Raw genomic sequence first — 22,044 nt, forward strand, 5'->3', positions numbered from 1 at the left:
TCACAAATGTTCCATATCATAAGAGAAATTGTGGCTTTCTTTGATGTTACTTGGAGAAAATACAAGTTGTTTTAAAGGAAAATGCAAAAAACAAATGTAAACTCCAAAAATGAAAAAATAAATTATCCTAATTATCACAGAGAAATAAAAATTAAACTGACATATGACACGGAAAGAGATTTTTTTTTTGTTTCTGTATATCTGCTGAAACAAGAAACTGAATCAGGTAAAGTTATGATTCTCAACATAATGACCATGACAGTTTCTAAGAGAGGGCTCTAAGATTTGTCCATCTGCCAGAGGAAGCTTCACAAAAGGCTCATTTTCCATTGCAAGTACAGTGAAAATTCCATTAGGCTTTACAGAGCGAAGGTAGTGGTATATGATGTTCAGGCCTTTCTTTGGAGAGCACAGAAATGTGTCTTTTCTAGTAAGGATGGGTGTTAACTGATGTAATGAGCTAAGAAGAACCTTGATGTTTCTGACTTTTCTAGGCCTTCCTCTAGCCACACAGGTTCTCCAATACAATACTGAATGTTCCTATGCAATTGCAAAAAGTGAGGCTAAGCACAAAGAACTTGAAGGACAATCCTAAAGAACAGAGCCTGGGGAATGGAGGGAAAAAAACTGCACCAACAGAGAAGCTATGACTTGTCAAGGACAGTTTGTTCTCAGCAGATGCTTGTCCTCCATTCTCCGTCCTAGTATCCATTTCCAAGAGTCAGCTCCCATGTTTGCAATGTGACTCGTGGCTAATGGTACAAGAAGTGGCAGGGATCTGCAGGAAAAAGCTAGGTCTTCCTTCTTTGGTAGCCATCTGGGCTTCTACCCAACCTGGTTCTGCTGAGCTCACATGGTATGCCAAATGGGGAAAAAGAAAGTAGACTAAATTTGAGCTGAGCTCTCAGTATGAACTGCTAGAACAGCACGTTTGCTATGGGCTTAGATGCCAACAAAGCAGGGTTTACTATTACTTACATGGTAATGAAGAAATTATCAAATTTCATTTCCTTTTCAAGGCTCAGTGAGGTAAAGCATAAGCTTCCCTGGGACAATGGATGAAGTTTTCTTTGGAACACGTACTTGGTAAAGAGAAAGAAGTAAGGTTGTTTTCTCAGTTTCCCCAATGGTTAGTCAATCAGCTAGGCCAGTCTTGGCAAATGCCTTTAAACTTTCAGATTTTTTTTTTGGAAAAAATATCAGTGTTCAATATTTGGGAACTTGCTGCACCTTCAAAGTGTGACCTGAGCTAGTAGCATCAGAGTTCAGAGACAAGGCCAGCACATCTGTGCTGTGATTTCTCAGAGGACTCCTAGATACCTGGTGGAAAGGAAAAACTTAATTCTCTCTTTTTGCCCTATGATATTCTTTTGCCTCTCAATTTTCAGAGCTGTGGTTTTGTCTTTGAATCTCTTTCTTTTAGAGTACCCAAGAGACAGCGCAGAGGAAATAACAGAATGAGACTGTCAAAATTCTGTACAGCCAGGGTCCATCTAGTACAATAGAATATTATATTTCTGAAAGTAGCCAATTCGACTTGCTTTTCTGGAAGGCACAAAACATACATAATAGACTCAATTCCGCAGTTCCTTTCCAAGGAAAGAAAGAAAAAACAAACATGGAAGCAGGTGGCTTGGCAAATAGTCATCATTCTACAGAACCTAGTGCCTTTTCTAGGTAAGAAATAAATATAACATTTGAGGCTTAATGGCATTAGCACTCCAAGATATTATCCAAAGAATTTACATGTGAGAAACTTGATGTAAATAGCAGTCACACACCGTATGATGTAATGACTACACAATTCTGGTTGTTTTCAGAATAGCAACAAATTATTGAGTACAAATTTACAAAAGCAACAAAACAAAAAACATTCCTAGGCTAGGTGCTAATAGCTCATACCTAGAATCCTAGCTATTCCAGAGGCTCAAGTTTGAAGCCAGCCCAAGGAGGAATTAACCACCAAAACACCCGAAGTGGAGCTGTGGCTCAAGTGGTGGAGTACCAGCCTTGGGCAAAAGGCTAAGAGACAGCACCCAGGTCCTGAGTTCAAGCCTAGTACCAGCACATACACATACAACAAGTCCCCCTGTCCTGAGGTTACTCTAGGTTCTTGGTATTCTCCTTTCTTTACCAATCAACACATCCAAGTCTCTCAAAAGACCAAGTCCCAGTTCTCTGTGAGTAACATGGCTGCCACTTCCTTCTGCCTACATTAGCAGGAAGGGACAAAACAAGCCAGGGCTCTGCAGCCCCATCAACACAGAGGATCCCCAACTCTAACGTCTCAAACTTTGAAAGGTCATGCCTCTGGTCCTGAATCCTGATGATCATTTTTGTGGCCACATTAATGATTAAGCATGAGAAGGAAGTTTGCTGAGGCAATGGGCAAAGCCTGTGGCCAAGTGGTGGGCAGGTAGAGGAATGGAGGGAAAACTTGGAAGTTCTAAAGGTTTCGGTTTGTCATTCCCCCAGAAGAGTCAAACCACTTCTTACGTGGGAATTTCAATGCAATGTGATTAAAATTCAGACCCATAACCACCTCCTGGAAATTAGGAACAGGATTGATCTTTTGATATTGAATCTCCTGGCTTTAAATTGGAAGAGTCTTTAAAATAGGAGCAATGTTCCCATAAGATGTTCAATATGCAGAGAACACAACCAGGCACTCACTAACCTTTTGTTTTAGCTGACACAGTTGAAGAAATCAGTGTAGGCCTAAGAAAACAAGAATATATATATATGTACATATATATACATATACACATATATACACACAAATACATATATATACAAATATATACATAGAAATATATATGTACATATATATGCATTTGTATTTCTTTCTAGAATTTCTGGTAGCAGTTTCCTCCTCTCCCCGACATCTCTCTTTAAAATTTACTTCATTTGAAGAGATAAACTTTCCTCAGTGCACAACAGAAACTAAAGAGGCTATCAGAAAGCAAGGTAGTACCTGAGCCTCTGTGTCCACCTTGTATTTTATAGAAGGTACAACTAAGATGCATTATTAGATCACTGGAAATTCTTCCTTCTAATCTTTTATGTTTCATAGCAAGAAGCTTGCTTATTAAAACACTGTTAGAGGGGAAAACTAATCACCGATGCAGAGCTCAACTATTAGAAATTAAGTGGTGGCCATTTGGCATCAGTGACCTGATCTGTGAGCAAATTCAGAAGAGACCTTTAGCAGAAAATGAGGCAGAACAAGGATTTTATGTGTAGAGGAACTCTCTTTAGTCCTTCTCTATGAAGTTCCAGCCTCTCCTCTCTTTCTAGGACCCCTAAGGGGGGATGGTGCTAAAGACCCTCTTGTACCCTCTGTACTTTTCCTTTTAAGCTCCCTCTTAGGATTTCATGCTTTAATGAAGAATCCTACAGACACTCACAAATCTTGCCTCTGGTCCTAAATCCCATCCCACAGATTTTAGTTCTGTATTTTCAAAGCTCTCTAGATATCTGTAGTCATCGGGAATTTGACATAGTCAGGGGAAAACTCACTATCATTAGTGGATTTATGGTTAGTTCATTTGTTCATTCATTCACTTATTAACACTGGCCTAGATACTGGGCACCAGTGATAATAAAATATTCCTTGGTTGTAAGTAGCACAGTCTCATCCCAAACTGAAAATTCATGTTTTTTGAGTTAAAAAAACAACAACAACATGAGCAACATATTCCCAATGCTGACTGTTTCCAAGTCCAATGCATGTGAAGCAAAAAGAGATCAGGATGGGTGGTTTAAGATCACATTTATCACTGGCAAAGTGAGGGGTTAAATTAGGGCTCCTGACTTGCCAATCTCTACCAAAAACATCATACTCTTCCATATCCCATTCAGATGATCAAAGAGACACAAGCACTTACAGAAACAACTTCTCTTGAAACGTTTTTTTCCCCAAAATTTATTCAAGCATACCCTTTTGCAAAGAAGTCTCATTACTATCTCCAAGATCCAGTGTCCAGAAAAGTACTGTCAGTAGGAGACAATGGGGGTGGCAAACATCCTTCATTCTTCTCTCTAACTAGGAAAGCTCATCTGCCCATGGTCATGGAATCTGCCACAACCAGTGGATTCCTCTTGATGTTGCTGCTTTCATAATTTTCCCAACTGTAAACATTCTCTTCCTTTTCTATTCACTCCAACTTTACCTTTCTTCCCCTATTCTGTTCAGGTTTCCTGTCTCCTCTAAAGTCTCCTCAAGGGCTAGGAATATGGCTTAGTGGTAGAGTGCTCACCTTGCATGCATGAAGCCCTGGGTTCAATTCCTCAGCACCACATAAACAGAAAAGGCCAGAAGTGGTGCTGTGGCTCAAGTGGTAGAGTGCTAGCTTTGAGCAAAAAGGAAGCCAGGGACAGTGCTCAGGCCCTGAGTCCAAGCCCCAGGACTGGCAAAAAATAAAATAAAATAAAGTCTCCTCAAATCACTCATCTGAGCCTAATGTAGCATTCATTTGCGCACATCAGAAAGCTAAGATCTCAAGGGTAAAAAGTACATTGTGTTAGCTGGGCACGAGTGGCTCCACCTGTAATCCTAGCTACCATGGAGGCTGAGGTCAAAAGGATCACAATTCAAAGCTGGCATAGGCAGAATGGTCCACAAGATTCCCTCTCTAAAACAAACAGCAAAAAGTCAGGCTGTAGGCATGATTCAAGTGGTAGGGCATTAGCCAAGCAAGCAAGCCAACCAAGAACAAGGCCTTGAGTTTTCAAATCCCAGTGATAGAGAAAAGGCAGAATTTTTCTCATCCAGTACCTTCAAAATTAGTTTCTAAGGTAAGATTATATTGCATTCATGAGTAAGAACTAAATTTATATGAAATAATCAAGATCTTTAAGTGGTAAGAGGAGAGGAAGGAGATCTAACTTTAACAATTCACTATGGGAATGTGAATTAATAGAGCTGGTATGAAAAAAATAATATGGAAGTTCCTCAGAAACTAGAAATAGAACTACCATATTACTTAGCTATACCACTGTGTATAAACTTGAAGAAAATAAAGTCAACATACGTAAGAGACATCTGCATGCACATGCTTATTTCAGCGTATTCATAATGACAAGCTATGGGACTGGTCCTAGGTGCCCATCAATAAATGAACAAAGAAAATACAGTCAATATACTCAATGGAGCATTATTCAGCCATAGAGCAAACTAGGAGAGGGGGGTATGACTGAAGCATGACATATGCATGCATGGAAATGTCACAGTGAAGCCCATTAATATACCTTAGCAATTAGAACTGGAAATTATGTCACCATATCTGACAATAACTTTGCTGTTTTGATCTGAATTACTGGTAAAAGACACTGGGGAAGCTTCAGGTCTTCGTTTTCATTTTGTGAAAATTGTCAAGAACCAGCTAACAAACACTATTACAAGAACAAAAAGTGAACCATGGATGGAAAAGACAGAAATCATTATGGAGTCCATAAAGACCACTTCTAATGTAAATTAACTTCACAGATTACTATCACAGGGGTGTCTTTTTCTTATGTAAAGTAAACAAACCAGTCTCACTTAGAAAAGGACCGTTTCTGCTTATTACTACTTAAAGAAAATGTTTTTATTTGTAATGGGGAAAAGATGACTTGTGACAAAGAATGCTAAATTCAGCTTTTATCTGGAGCTCACCAGTATATTGGAGATTATGTTTCACAGCACATGTGTGGGAATGAAAATGTAAGTTAGTATGGCCGCCATGGGCATTGTTTCCATGCACATTTCCATCATGGAGTAATGGGTTATGGGAAGACGCATAAGATGAATAGAGTCTGAGGTAATTTTATCTTGCTACTCTGAACTTGGACATGGGCAGGACTTCTCTGTGGGCCTCCCATCCAACTCTCCCTGACCACCACATTCATAATTTCAGCACCATCCACCTCCAGAAGGCAAGAGAAACAGGATGTGCAATCATTAGCCTGGCTCTCCACTACTGGCTGTGAAGAAGCTTGAGTAGGGTGGACGTTGACATATCTGAGATTATCATGACCCATGGCTCTTCCCTACTCAGCACAGCTCAGCTACTTGATTGGTTTTTCCAGTAATTCCTTTCTGACTTTTTCCTGACCTTTTCCATATTCCTATACTTAACCCATTTTTCACTTTTGGTCCTCACCCTGCTTTAACCTTTTGCTGATCTAGCCCATTATAACTAAAGATCCCTCTGCTTAGCTGAACCCTGGAGAGTCTTCAGATTTGGCAGGAGTTTTGACCTCAACTCACATCTCCAACCTTATTTCCCGCTTTAGCTTTATACTGCAGGCAAACTGGTCTACTCTTGAAGCTTTGCACGAACCATTCCAGGCACACCTACAATTTTGTTCTCTGAACGTCTTGTCTGTCCTGCAAGTCCAAGTTCAAGGTTCTTTGAAGAATCCTCCACTTCTTCACCTGTGATAATGGCCTTACCTGAGAACTACTGTATTTTTCTTACTGTCTTTCCTAATGATTCACACAAGGGGACCTATATAACATCAGATCCAGAGTAGGTAGGTCTCTGAAGCAAAAGCACTTCCGAGGGTTACAGAATACACTAGCATATTTAAGCCTTACGGAAGTCTTAGAGCAAGCCTTTCGAATGGTAGATCTATGTATCTCAAAATTATTAGCAATAGACCCCTTCTTCATGTTCTAATTATATCTTATGGGACTGTTTAAGATAATATATATCCAAGTGAGACAAAGTGGGAAGTCCACAGGAAGTATGGTAACTTGGCGACAGCTGCACAGGAAGTGTCACCTGTGGGCATTCTCTGCTCATTCCTAATCTTTATCCGACGTCTCACATCAATGATGAAGCCCTTCAGATGGAGTCTCTCCTTTCTCAAAACTCACTATGACAGTCCCAGAGGGAGGACTGTCACCAAAACAGCTCTCAATTCTGATTTGTGCTTATTGAGTGCTTCGATTTCATTTATGTACTCACCAGGGGCTCAATCGTGAAAATGTTATTCGGGAAGAGCATGCTGTCTCCCTGAACCAGCCTCCTTTGATTCTCAAAGGTACGAGAGAGAATGGAAAGACGTTCTCGGAGTGAGGGATCAATAATGCACTCTTCAAGAAATGCATCAGTTTCATACTTTTCTTCTTTGCTCAGATCATCACAGACCCTAAAGAAAACACAGGAGATGAGAGTTTCCTTTTGGTACTTCTATGAAGAACTTTGTACCATACCTCCTTCTGGAAATGTCCTTGGCCCTTTACCTGAGGGCGATCCAGCCAGGCCCCAAGTCTGTAACATACTAGCTGGGTGACCTTGTACTCAGTACTCAAGCTCTTTCAAAGACCAAGGTTGCTCATCTTTAGTTACTTCCTTCCAGAAGTCCTCTTGGGATCCTTTCCCTTACAGAAGGCCCATTTGTTTATTCTTGATTTCTTATGTATCTAGACAAATATTTTCTTTTAGGTAATTGTGTTTTCCAGACTGCTTTTAAAATATTTAACATCTACTTTGCCTCTTATACTGCAAGGGTGATTTTGTTCTGGTTAAACTTGCTTAAGCTTTAATGCTTTCTTAGTTGTTAGCTATCTAGGGAATCAAGTTAGGAGCTCGCAAGGACTAGGTTTAGATACTGATTTTTTATGAGCTATTTATAGCTCTGTTACTTTGGGAGTTACCTAATTCTGCTAAGCCTCAGTGCCTGCCCATATATCATAGAGATAGGAAGAATAGAGCTCCTCCATCAAAGGAAAAGGCTTAAATGAACCCAGGACCTGATTTAGCTCCTGGGAAAGACCAGGTACTCTTATCAATACTGGTTTAAGCCCTGGGTCAACCATAGGTAACCACTAAATTGCCAAGTATACACTATGCTCAAGCTATACCCCAAGCATGCCTCTTCTTCTCTTTCTAGCTTTTGTTATTCATAATATCAATCAGAAAAGTAGACTTTTCCAACTCTCCCTCAACACCTGAGCTTCCACCTGAATTCTGTGGGCTGGATTGTACCACTTCCAGGACATATGACCCCGTTCCCAGCTTTGTACTGTTCTTGCCAGTGGTGACAGGCATATTTAGCAAGTGAGGACTGACTAAGAACCTAAAGTCATTGAATTCCTATCCTGTCCCCAACTCTTTTCTAAATGACTTCATGTAAACCACAAGCTCTGTTTTAATAACTCCAGTGTTCAGAGTCCTTTGGTCACACCACATAAAGTCGTCCAGGAAAGGATTCAGTGTGTCCTGCTTCCAAGGAAGAAAGCATTATGGGCTGGCTTCCTTTTGATTTCTGGGTGGGAAGCAGTGTCCAAGGTAACCAGCAGCAGACTTTCTATACTGCTGGCAGAGTGGGGCAAATTAAATCAGCTCAAAAGAAAAGGATCTAGTTCTTTTTTATTTTGTTATTTGACAGGTATCTGAAAGACATAAAATTATATACCCTTTGAAACAACAAATTTCACTTGCAGGAATAAATTCTCAAGAAACAATCATGGATATAAACAAAGGCATAATGCTGTTTATTAAAGTGTGGGAATGATACCAAATAAAGTCAGCAAATTTGATGTAAGATACTGAAAAGTTGGTTAAATGAGAATTATAAATATTATAGCTACTGGATACTTTCTGAACCCTTCCTATGTATCATCATATAACTTAATGCTCACAACCACTATCTAGGGTAATTACTATGATGGTCAGTGGTCCCATTTCACAGATGATAAAACTGGGATTCAGAAGGATTAGGATTCTTGTCTCAAATTACAGGTTAAGATGAAAGAATGAGCCTGAAACTCAAGATGGGTCTTTTATAGTTTGAATCTCCTAGTGCTAATCAACCTGCTCTCTTATGATATATTTGTACTAATGGAAAAATAAGCAGCTGTTAAAATATTAAGTGGAACGTGTGTGTGTGTGTGTGTGTGTGTGTGTGTTTGTGTGTGAATAGTGGAGCTTGAACTCAGGGCCTGGTTGCTGTCCCTTAGCTTTTTTACTCAATGCTAGTGCTGTATTACTTAAGCTACACCTCTACTTCCAGCTTTTTGTTGGTTAATTGGAGATAAGAGCCTCATAGAGGCTGGCTGAGCTGGCTTTGAACCACGATCCCCAGATCTCAGCCTTCTGAGTAGCTAGAGTTATTGGCATAAGCCACTGATACCCACGTTTGTCAGTATTTTCAAAGATCAGAAATACTTTTAAAATGAAAAAGCAGATTACAAAGTGTAAAGTACAAAGTAATTCCAATTTTGTAATAAAACATCAAGAGAAAGGGAAAATTTGCTTACTGTGAAACAGAACAAATTTAGAAATATTCATAGTTTTTTTCTGAGTTGTAAGGTTAGAATTGGTTTTCATCTTCATCATTATGAATATCTTTATGTTCTAAATTTTATTATTTTCAATCTTAAAATTGAAAATAAGTCATTTTAAAAATTAATCTGAGATTGAGGTAGTCCAGACTTTTCCAGGGTAGCCTAACATGCAAGCACTAACATGAGCCAAGGTTTTGGCTGAAAGAATCACAGAAAAAGTTTATGGTTCTAGAACTGAGGACAGTCTGCAGCTGCCAGAGCAACACACACAGCAACCAGAACAGATCTTAATACATAGAGCCTACTGAAAAGGAGAAACCTGAATGCAAAATATGACATCTATCTAGCTTCCATCTCCCAGAGCAATTTCTATTACACAAGAACATATTCACATAAAATGCACATATTAATGTGCATTAGAACAATATGTTTTAGAAGAATTAATGGCATGTGGGATGTAAGAAGATAAATAAAATGCTTAGTGTGAAGGAAGGATGACAATGTTCCATGGATGGAGGAGTATAATTAACTCAATCTTCCTACCTGGAAATAAAACACAAAACAAAAGTACTGCTTTTGTCCAATGCTGTTCTGACACTAAATCAATAAAAGACATGGTAAAACTAGGGGGAAAGTGAAGAAAGGGGTGACATGGTCCCCCCAAAAATGTACTCATGTTAATGTAATGCCTCTGTACATCACCCCTATTATAGCAATAAAGTAAATTTCTTAAATGTACTCATTACCTGACTTATGAAACGGTAGCCCCTCTATACAATACCTTAATAATAATAGTAAAATTATATTTTTTAAAAAGTTACAGTAAGGTGAGGGAAAGGTAGTGGGGGTAGGATATGAGGTATCTTCCTCTCTTATCTCTAATGAAGAACTGGAGCCATGGAAACCTCAGCCTTCAGCTGATTGGACACTAATTTGGGCCGGTATATATCTGTGTCTATAGCATCACCATCTCATCCTGATGATAACCATATCTCTTTCACCCACAGTGGTACAGAGAGGAGATAGCTCATTATAAAGGATAAGAAAATAACCAACCTTGTCTTTCAGTAAAACCACGAACATATCCATTTTACAAATGGTCTGATGGCCACACACATTAAGTATAGAACAGTCCAGGTAGCCCAGGACAATGAGAAATGCTGTGATGATTGTTACAAACTGATGACTAAAGGTTCTCTTCCTATTTATCATTTTCTGCTTTAATCTTTAGATTTTATATACCCCAGAGTAGGGAGTAGGCTGCCAAACACAACTGAGATTAAATTTATTACAACTCAGGGGGTAGATTCAAAATCCAATTAAAACAGATGCAGCTACAAAAATGTGCCATGTCCTATCTGAATTTTATGGAATAAATTCATGATAACCGCTGTGTGAGCTCCACTGAGGATTCAGGGAAATCTTGTACAGCACATAGTTAGAATCACAGCCACCTGCTCTTGAAACAATGGCTTTTACCCTGCTGGAGAAATGAGCAGAAATCCTTAAAAACTCAGGCCAAAATTCTGAATACAGTAAACGTGATGAGCATGGGTATGAAAAATTCTTGCAGAGTGTTTTAAAAATCCCTCGGGACAAGGTTGAGGCAGAAAGAAAGGATGAATGCAGCCTCTTTCTAAAGAGATTAATTTTTTTGCCACTTCCAGAAAAACATCAAGAAAGAGAACAAAAAGGTAATTTTTAAAGGTCCTGTTTCTAATTCCAGGGTTTTTTTTTAAGAATAAAAACAAACTTAAAGCTCAGAACTTCTTCCCACAGAATGAGACATCTTCATTGCTGGAGGTAGGTGCCAGCAAATAGCCCATATTTCCAAACCTGACATATGTCCTTGGTTTACACCAAGCCAATGAGATAGGGAGACGAAGGTCATCCTTCCTAGACTGAAAATGATAAAGGAGCAGGGCATTCTGGGGCAGAAATTCCTCCATGGGGAGATGAGAGATCTCCTCTTTTGTTCATCAAGGTGCTGGTGGGCAAGAAACCATGATGTCTAGAACAGGAGGGGAGGGCATCTGCAAAAGCTTAGAGCATTCTTGAACAAGTCTCAGAACCTGTGAATAAACATCTAAGGCCAAGATTACACATTATAACTGGAGAAGTTGAGGAGAGTCTCATGAGTCTCCCCTGAAAGTCTGCACTTATTAAATCTTAGGTCTTTGATGGGACCAAAAGGGAAATTCCAGTCTCTGAGAATATGCATCACCCCACTTAGAACATGTTCTCTCTGTTCCAAATACAGGAACAAGGCCCATCTTTGTCTCTACGTTATGTGTGAGTGGGTGTGCATGCGCATACTAGGGCTTCAACTCAGGGCCTATGAGATATCCCTAGCTTGTTCATTCAAAACTGGTGCTATATCACAGTTCCACGTTCAGCGTTTTGATGGTTAATTGGAAATAACAGACTCTCCTGCCTGGCTGGCTTCAAATCACAACCCTCAGATCTCAGTCTTCTGAGTAGCTAGGATTACAGGCATGAAGCACTGATGCCTGGCTTCTCTACATTTTTAACTACAGAGCTGTTAAAGGGAAAAGAAAAAAGGAAGAAGCTGTTCCTTACTAGGAGCAAGAGAGTCATCCATACAAAGGACTGGGCCAAGAATAGCTGTGTTGGCTTGGTCAGGGACCTCCACTGAGGAGTCATCTGATTGGCTAAAGATCTTGCTGCTGCATTTTAGCAGTGGGCGGATCTCTGCCCCTTAGCAAGCTGACATAGAACATTCTGCTCCCTCTACTACTGATGTGTCACTGGAGATACAACCTGACAATTTGTGACATGGAATAAGCCCACACTCAGTGTAAGAGTACATCCACTTGCAGAGGGGTAGTTATATAGACAGGCACTCAGGGTTTAGTGAAGTATAAACTGCTCTGAACTTGCCTTGCTTTTCAAGAGAATGGGAAGTTCATGGCAGTTAAACAAAGACAAGAATCCGGGGCAAATAAGATGAAGTTGATGCATTCTAGGGAAAATCTCGAAGACCAAGAGGGAAGGAAGCCAAGAGCCCACTCACGGGCAAAAAAGGGACCAGGCATAAAAGGTCTTCATGACTCCTGTTGTCCTTAAGTATCTTACACTCAGGAGACAGGAAGGAGGGAAAGGGCATGACATTCAACAGACTCTTTACTTGGATAAACCAATCCACTTCTGGGAAACATGAGTTATATTGCCATTTGCTACCCAAAGTGAAAGCAAAGAAAGGTATTCTCAGTTAGCAATCTAAAGCCAGTTTTCAAGTTCATGGTTTAAAAGAAGGCCATGACCCTACACTTTTGATATAGGTTATAAAGATGCTATACTGTATTGTCCTCTTGTCATAAAAGGAAATGTAAGAAGAAGCACAGAAAGGGCAAGAAAGAAAATCAAAGAAAGGAGACATAAGGAAGAATAAAAGACAATATTACAGTGTGGGTGTAAGAAAAAATGAAGCGAAGGAAAAATGTCCAGCTACATGGGGTTGAAATTATTTTCTCTATAGTTTGACAGCTCTGATACGATTGCTTCTTATTTTTCATGAGTTTCACTGTGGAAATTAACTCCTTTAAATATTTCTTGGATATTGGCATGGCAACAGACACTACATACAGTTACAAAGACACATGGCTGAAATTAAAGCTGTATCTCCTCTTAGGATATGCATCATTTTCCCCAAAAGATTATGTGCATAGGGCAGCATGATATTGAAAGAAAAAAAAACCTGCTTTTACTGCTGCTTAACTTTCTTGATGTGTACCCGTTCTCTCCCTTGATGAGGTCTCTCTGATTGCCGGTTGGTACCCATCAGCTATGGAATCAGGACAAATGAAGCAGGGGATGAACAGTTTTCTTCCTGATTTTTAAACCACTGACATTTCTAGACCATGAGGCTAAGTGAAGTTTTGAGGCAGGAAAAGGTTCTTCTCCCCTCATTTTTTAAAGATGGCACAGTAGCGATGCTGTGATTAAAGTTCATTGTGTGAATGACAAAGCATCTGGCTCACTGCGCCCTGTCATTGTCATAGCTTCTTCTGATTCAATTAGGGACAGAGCACTGGGGGAGGGTGGGAGGGGGTCCTGCCTGGTTTCCATGGACCGAAGGTTTTTATTTTTATCCTATCCTAACTTGGTTTTAAACAAAGCTTTGAAGCTTCCCAGGGCTAATCTTTAATGGAAATAGAGAGGCAAATAAAAAAAGGCTGAGATAAATTCCAATGCAAACAGAAAAAAAAAGTTCATTCAGAGAGGGTGAAAGGAGATAAAAATGAAATAGTTTAAAAGAGGCAAGGCTGGGTGCAGTAAAAAAGAAATATTCAAAATTTAACAGTGATGAGATTAGTTTTAAAAAACCATCTGGTTTTATATTTTAATAATTTCTCCCATTGCCTGAAGTATCTTTTTTTTTTTTTTTACAAAAAGTAGAATACTAAAGATACCAGTAAGAAATCATTATTAAATTATACAGTTTGCAAAGACAGAGCGATAATACTAAAACTAATAAGATAAAGTCATTATATCTAAGTTCTTCATTTTCCTCATCCTATTTCTTGGAAATAGCTTTTCACTGAAATAAATTTATATTAGTGACACCCCAAAATAGATTATTTGGGGAAAACTATGAAGAGTGGTATTATTTGGCTTTTAAAAGTCTAGGAGTTCCATTACTGCTAAATTATAATCAGGTTGAGAAGAAACCAAGAATGGAAAACATTTTTTAATAATAATAATTACTTATTTGTTGTCAAAGTGATGTACAGAGGGGTTACAGTTTCATACGTTAGGCCATGGGTACATTTCTGGTACTATTTGTTACTTCCTCCCTCATTACCCCCTCCCTCCCTCTCTCTTTCCCCTTCCCCCATGAGTTGTTCAGTTGGTTTACATGAAATGGTTTTGCAAGTATTACTTTTGGAGTCATTTGTCTTTTTATCCTTTGTCTCTTGATCTTAATATTCCCTTTCACTTCCCTAGTTCTAATACCAATATATACATTATCCAGGGTACTCAGATGAGATACAGTGATAGCGTGGGTACAACTACAGGAAGGGGATACAAGAGGATCATCAACAATAGAAACTACGGTTTCACATGGCATGTTGAGAGTAATTACAGCAGTGATATAACACTCATCTCCATAACATGGAGTTCATTTCGCTTAGCATCATATTATGCATTCATAAGGGCATAGTCATTAGGGTCTTGTGATCCTCTGCTGCGACTAGCCTAAACCTGTGCTAATTATTCCCTATGAGGGAAACCACAGAGTCTGGGTCTGGCTCACTTCACTTAGTATAACTTTTCCAAGTCCTTCCATTTCCTTACGAATGGGGCAATGTCATTCTTTCTGATAGAGGCATAAAATTCCATTGTGTATATGTACATTTTCCTGATCCATTTGTCTACTGAGGGGCATCTGGGTTGGTTCCATATTTTAGCTATGACAAATTGTGCTGCGATGAACATTGCTGTGCTGGTGGCTTTCGTGTGTTCTTGTTTGTGGTCTTTTGGGTAGATGCCCAAAAGTGGGGCTTCTGGGTCATAGAGGAGCTCTGTGTTTAGCCTTCTGAGGAATCTCCATACTGCTTTCCAGAGTGGCTGAACAAGTTTACATTCCCACCAACAATGAAGTAGGGTTCCCTTTTGGCCACATCCCCTCCAACATTTGTTATTGTTAGTTTTCGTGATATAGGACATTCTTACTGGGGTGAGGTGGAATCTCAATAAAAGACCTTGAATAGCAAAAACAATCCTAAGCAGAAAGAACAGTGCTAGAGGAATTACAATACCAAACTTCAAGCTGTATTATAAAGCTATAGTAATAAAAACAGCTTGGTATTGGCACCGGAACAGGCCTGAAGACCAATGGAAGAGAACTGAAAACCCAGAAATGAACCCGCAGAACTACGCCTACTTAATCTTTGATAAAGGAGCTAAAAAAATAGTTTGGAAGAAAGATAGCCTCTTTAACAAATGGTGCTGGCAAAACTGGTTCAACACATGCAACAAACTAAAACTAGATCCTTGTATATCACCCTGCACCAAAATCAAATCCAAATGGATCAAAGACCTCGAAATAAAAACAGAAATCCTGAAAACACCACAAGGAGTAGGAGAAACATTTGGGCTCCTTGGCACAGGATGAAACTTCCTTAATAAAGGCCCAGAAATGCTACAAATCAAAGAAAGGTTGGACAAATGGGACTGCATCAAACTGCAGAGCTTCTGCAGGGCAAAGGACGTAGCTCACAAGATAAACAGAAAGCCCACAGATTGGGCCATACAACAGACAAAAGCTTCATATCTAAAATATATGTAGAACTAAAAAAATTAAATTCCTCCAAAACAAAACCTCAAAGAACCAACAGCCCCCTCAACAAGTGGGCTAAAGACTTAAAAAGAGACTTCTCTGATGAGGAAATGAGAATGGCCAAGAGACATATGAAAAAGTGCTCTACGTCACTGGCCATAAAGGAAATGGAAAACATTTTGTTCCACATGGCTCACTCAGCCTACCTTTGGTGGGGGGGGGGGCTTGAACTTGGGGCCTATGTGCTGTCCCTGAACTTTTTCACTCAAGGCTGGTGCTCTAACACTTGAGACATGACTTCACCTTTAGCTTTTTGGTGGTTCTTGGAAGAAAGAATCTCATGGGCTCTCTTGTCCACACTGGCTTTGAATCATGACCTTCAGATCTCAGCTTCCTAGGTTGCTAGGATTACAAGCACCAGGCATGGACACTTGGCTTGATTCTTTAGATAAGCGGTTCCAAAAGGGAACTTAGAAACTTAAAAAGTCACTGATTTTTTTTTTCTTATATAACTGAGCTCCCTCGCCCTCTGTTGCTACATGTAAGGGATTGATTTTACAAACCTATGCTTTTCCCCGTCCTCCTCTTCTTGGGTAGCAAATATCTTCCACTGGAAATGAGCAATGATGTTACTGTGATTGTGAATTGTGATAGTCTGCTGGTTGGCCAGAGTTATGTAGGTTTTCTCCAAGATCAAAGAATTTTTGTCTAGCCGTATATTCATGTCTTTGGCAGCTCCATAGAGACAGACAAATATTGTTTCACCTAGGAATTAACAAAGTACAAACACTTGAAGATTTATTCTAGAGGGATACTTATAGTCTATTTTTTCCAAGCTGAAGTTAGGCATTATGAAAGCATTAGACATTTCATTGTCCCCATCATTCCAATAATCTGAAGGTTATACATGACCAGAAAACTTAAATACTGTGCTTGGTGGGGTTATGGAAACCTAAACTATCTTTCTTCATGACTGTAATAAATACATAAAACATGATTTGGTGATGTGGGTCTTATGAGACATTTTCTTCTTCATAGGTGGTTTCCATCTTACATCTTCTGACAAGGAGAGCAATCGAATTCTAGAATTATAATCATATGCCTCACCTTCAGACCATTTATGAGCTGCCTTTTGGGTTCTAAAATTATTGTACCACATCTACCTGAGAAAAACTGCTCAGCATGAGTGGACTGACATACAGTCAAGAACAGGAATCAGGATTGAAGATTCAGTAACTTCAAAAATAGAAAACTAAATCAAATCACACCCAAAGAACAGTAATTAAAAAACACACACACACAAATATACACACACACCATACCACACCATGCATCCATATCTGGGTAGTGATTACACCCCCCCAATAAAAAAAGTGGAAATAAGAAACTACATTTCAGATACATGTTTAAAACATTAGGAAGCCTTTTATTATTCCACATAGCAACTTGAGCCCTTGACATGATTCAAGATTCACTAGTTACCTTGATTCTAGATATGAAAATGAAGTATGTGGGCTTTTAAGAAGACACAAACTACAAACTACCTTCTATTTGACTCTGTGATATCACAACAGATCTATCTTTGATATCAAAATAGACAAAAATATTTTAATACTGTGAATACTTTCATTGATCTGTGTTACTGAAGTTTTCATTAGAATATAGAAAACATAGTCCCTTGCACTTTATCTTTTGGCAAATGTTTGCTATTCTATTGTATGAACCAGATAACCACTTAGCAAATTGATAAATCTTTATAGTATGTATATATATGTATATATATGTATACATATATTTTGTTGTTGGTGTTAGTGGTGGTGGTGGTCCCAGGGCTTGAACTTGGGGCTTGAGTGCTGTGCCTGAACTTTTTTTCTTTTTCTTTTTTTGCCAGCCCTGGACCTTGGACTCAGGGCCTGAGTCTCTGGCTTCTTTTTGCTCAAGGCTAGCACTCTGCCACTTGAGCCACAGCGCCACTTCTGGCCATTTTCTATATATGTGGTGCTGGGGAATCGAACCCAGGGCTTCATGTATACAAGACAAGTGCACTGCCACAAGGCCATATTCCCAGTCCCTCTGAACTTTTTTGCTAAAGGCTAGTACTCTACCACTTGAGCCAAGCTCCACTTGCAGCTCTGTGTGTGTGTGTGTGTTTGTACGCTCATGTGCATGCATTTAATTGGAGGTAAGAGTCCATTAGACTTTCATACTCTGGTCTGGCTTCAAACTGTGATCTTCAGATCAAAGCCTCCTGAGTAGCTAGGATTACAGATGTGAGCCACTGGCACCTGGCCCTTTATACAATTTTCAATTCTTTAAGTTCCATCACTTTGGACACAGAAAAAAATTATCTAAAAGTGTAAAGAAAGGTAAACATGAAGCTTTGACTATAAAATTTAAATTTTAATGATAAAATTAAACATGTTATTAAAAATCCATAAAGTCAAAAATTCAAATACTATAAAAGAATATACCATAAGACCAAAATGTCTTTTTCCTCCTTACTCAATCCCAAGTTTGCTGTTTAGAGGCAAGAAATACCAATATTTTCATGTATACCCTTTCCATAACTTTTTTGAAACTAGATGAGTGAAAACTAACTGTTGTATTTGCATATCATATGGCAGTGTTGGGGATTGAACCCAGGACTTTGGGCATGCTACACAAAGGGTTCTACCACTGTGCTCATCCCTAGGCTATACACAGACAATAATGGTTTGATAATTTTTTGGAAAGGAGGTGTAAAAAAGCATTTGTTGACAAAAGTATAAAATTGTTACTGTTGATTTATACTTGTAGGTATTTTCCAAAAAGATAATCTTGGGTTGGACGCCTAATTCAAGTGGTAGGGAACCTTCCTAACAAGCATGAAAAGTTTAGTTCAAATTGCAGTACTACCAAAAATAAAACAAAACACAAAATCTCACACTCACATGCAGAAGAATCTTGATGCCTGATACATCAATTGTAATAATAGCAATAAAATAGGAGCAGCCTAAACTCACTAGGAGAATAGATAAATTATACTATTTTTCACATGCTGGAATATGAATCCAAACAACCTCTGCTTACATGTTTAAATCTTTAAAACAACACTGAATTTAAAAAAAAACCAAGATGGAGAAGGATACATGCAGAATAATACTATTTATATGAACTTTAAAATGACTTGTATGTGGAGAAGTAATTTTATAGGAACTACATTGAAAAAATGTACCCAGTACTGGTCTCAGAAATAAGATATGGGAAATAGGTCAGAAAAGATTAATAAGGTATCCTTAAACATATAATTAGTTTAATTACCCCAAACATAAAAATGTGTATGGAAAATTTTGAGATGAGCTAAATGTAACAAGTATTGATTTTCATTATTTCCTCTGCTTTTGTGACTATTTGAAATTGTTCATTGTTTTAAAATTTAATCGAGACAAAAATTCAAAGGTTTGCTTATACCTAGAGATCAAAGGGAATAACGTCATCAATTGGAGTTGCTCATGGCAACAGTGCTCCTTCCTAGAAATACAGCAAGAGATAGCATTTTTGAAAGCCACCTAATATTACTGTTTGAATAATTTTCCTTAATCATCAGATCCATAAAGAGAAGAATGCAGTAACTCTTCTGTTGTCACCTGTTTGAAGGTCTTTGTTTTTCACATCCACTTAGATAAAGACAATCTTTTCTTTCTTTTTTTTTTTTTTTGCCAGTCCTGGGGCTTGGTCTCAGGGCCTGAGCACTGTCCCTGGCTTCTTATTGCTCAAGGCTAGCACTCTACCACTTGGGCCACAGCGCTACTCCTGGCTTTTTCTATACGTGGTGCTGAGGAATCAAACCCAGGGCTTCATGTATGTGAGGCAAGCACCCTACCGCTAGGCCATATTCCCAGCCCAAAGACAATCTTGAAAATGGTCTTCTCCATCCTAGAGGACATCAGATGGAGGCAGAGGCAAGTCTCTAGGGACGGAGAAGGCTGCTGTAGCCCAGCACTGACACCACTTGTGCCCTTGGAGTGCCTGTTCACACACTGGTTTGATTTCTGGGGGTGAATGCCACCGATCACTACAGATGAAGTTAGCTACAATCATTTATTATGTCCCAGGAGTAAGAATTATGTTGTGGAAGGTCTCATTACTTCTTGCCAGTTTTTTGGTTTGTTTTTTTTTGTACTATCAATCAAGCAAAAACAAATGGAAACAAAACTTCACAGAAGTAAAAGCAAAGCTAACTATATAGACAGCACATTTCAGACAACAGAGGGCACTACATAAAATACATGAGTAGAACCATAGATCCTCTAGTTAATAGAAAGAGTATTTCTCTCACTGCTTGGTTACAACAGGGCTAAACTCACCCCCATTGTATACTGCTGGAATCCAGCTTCCTTGGAAGGTCTCTTCTTTTATTTGGAAAATGGAATTAAGGTAATATGACTGAGCTTACCTGCACAATAGTGGTAAAGGCAAAGTTGCTATCATTAATCTGCATCAGAGGTTATGTAGAACTTTAGAAAATGTGTTAGCCTTAAAGGGTTCTCAAAGACTTGGGTCTGAGTTCTAGCTTTACTTAGGCATAATCATTTATCACCCCTTGGTCTCAGAGTACTTACCTCAAAAATGAAAGGAGTTAAAAAGAAATGTCCTCTAGGCTGAAGGTGTAGCTTAGTGGCATAGCTGCTTGTCTAGCACAAGCAAGACCCTGTGTTCCATCCAATAATCTTCCAGTATCCCTTTGAATACCAGCACCAAATGATCTGAAATTTTTCTCTTGCTAGGTAATTTACAGAAAGTTTACCCCACCTCCCTAAATAACCCTTGACAGCTAAGACTGCCCTAATTTGTATTATTATTCCCTAGGAACTTGTATTTCATGCCCTAGGAATAAAGAGACAAAAACAAGGTCAAAAGGTCCCTATTTGCTTTTTTCTTTTACACTTACATTTTGTTCATTTTCTATTTATAATGGTGCATATTAATTCATTCATTATAAGTACACATTTAAAACAAAATGTATACAGGTAAATTTGGATACATATTATTTACCAGTTTCAACTTTATTATTCTTGATTACTTAACATATTATGTTTTACTACTCCTTTATTGGCCTTTACAAGGAAAAAATTGAAATTCTTTATTGTTTTAGAAGGCATATTGAAATAAAATATATAAATGACTGTAAAATCTGCCCTGCAAAGCACTAACATTATGAATGTTTAGATATTTAATAATAATAATAATGCAGCTTGAGGGGAGAAGCCTATTTGCCAACTTCTGACTTCTACACTGAAATATCTTCCCTTTTGTTAGAGGCAAAATGTTTTTTAAAAATGCTGAATAAGGGGGCTGGGGATATAGCCTAGTGGCAAGAGTGCCTGCCTCAGATACACGAGGCCCTAGGTTCGATTCCCCAGCACCACATATACAGAAAACGGCCAGAAGCGGCGCTGTGGCTCAAGTGGCAGAGTGCTAGCCTTGAGTGGGAAGAAGCCAGGGACAGTGCTCAGGCCCTGAGTCCAAGCCCCAGGACTGGCCAAAAAAAAAAAAAAAAATGCTGAATAAGGGCTGGGGATATAGCCTAGTGGCAAGAGTGCCTGCCTCAGATACACGAGGCCCTAGGTTCGATTCCCCAGCACCACATATATGGAAAACGGCCAGAGGGGGCATTGTGGCTCAAGTGGTAGAGTGCTAGCCTTGAGCGGGAAGAAGCCAGGGACAGTGCTCAGGCCCTGAGTCCAAGGCCCAGGACTGGCCAAAAAAAAAAAAAAAAAAGTCCTTTTCTAAATATTTATATATTCATTTATTCCTAGATTATATAGTTGCTCAGTATTCAGTTGATAATGTCAAAACCGAAAAGGCAATCAACCGTTTATTTTTTTCTTAAGAGTGAAATAATATCCTCTTAGATTTATTGAATTGAACAAACTAAGGTTCTGGTTTGTTGTTGTCAATATAGCTTTGAGTAGGTGTATTCTTAATCTTTAATGGATGATCTTGTAAAAGTTCAGTTTTCTCCTCCATATTGAACAACAATTTAAAGATAACTGCTGGGTACTGGTGCCACATGCTTGTAATCCTAGTGACTCAAGAGGATGAGATCTGAGGATCATGATTGGAAACCAGTACGTGAAACTCTTTTCTCCAATTAACCAATAAAAAGCTAGAAGTGGAACGCAAGTGGCAGAGAACCAGTCCTGAATGAAAAAGGTAAGGGACAGTGCCCAGACCCTGAGTTCAAAGTCCCAGTACTGGCACATGCGCACAAATTCATGTATATACACATGCGTGTGTGTGCGCACACACACACACACACGCAGAGTCATTTCTAAAAATAAAATTAGCTGCCTAAACAAAATTGGTTTTACTAGAGCTAGACACCCACAGGGGAGGAAAAGGAGAATTCTGGCTCAGGAATGAGTAAAATATTAGATATTGGTGAAGAATTACAGCTGACTTTCTTAAGTACTAGGACATT

General features: G+C 38.9%; 1 protein-coding gene across 8 annotated transcripts in view; it reads right to left on the minus strand.

Moving 5' to 3' along the window:
• Hydin (HYDIN axonemal central pair apparatus protein) overlaps positions 1-22,044 on the minus strand; it is a 261,224-nt gene that overhangs the window by 178,077 nt on the left and 61,103 nt on the right. For all 8 annotated transcript variants that reach the window (XM_048355151.1, XM_048355155.1, XM_048355153.1 and 5 more), the window contains 2 exons: positions 16,145-16,346; positions 6,954-7,137 (listed from right to left, as the gene is read on the minus strand). In XM_048355151.1, coding sequence (XP_048211108.1) covers positions 6,954-7,137; positions 16,145-16,346 — 386 coding nt within the window. The remainder of the gene's footprint in view (positions 1-6,953; positions 7,138-16,144; positions 16,347-22,044) is intronic.

Source organism: Perognathus longimembris, chromosome 10 (assembly GCF_023159225.1).
Source record: "Perognathus longimembris pacificus isolate PPM17 chromosome 10, ASM2315922v1, whole genome shotgun sequence".
NCBI lineage: Eukaryota > Metazoa > Chordata > Mammalia > Rodentia > Heteromyidae > Perognathus > Perognathus longimembris.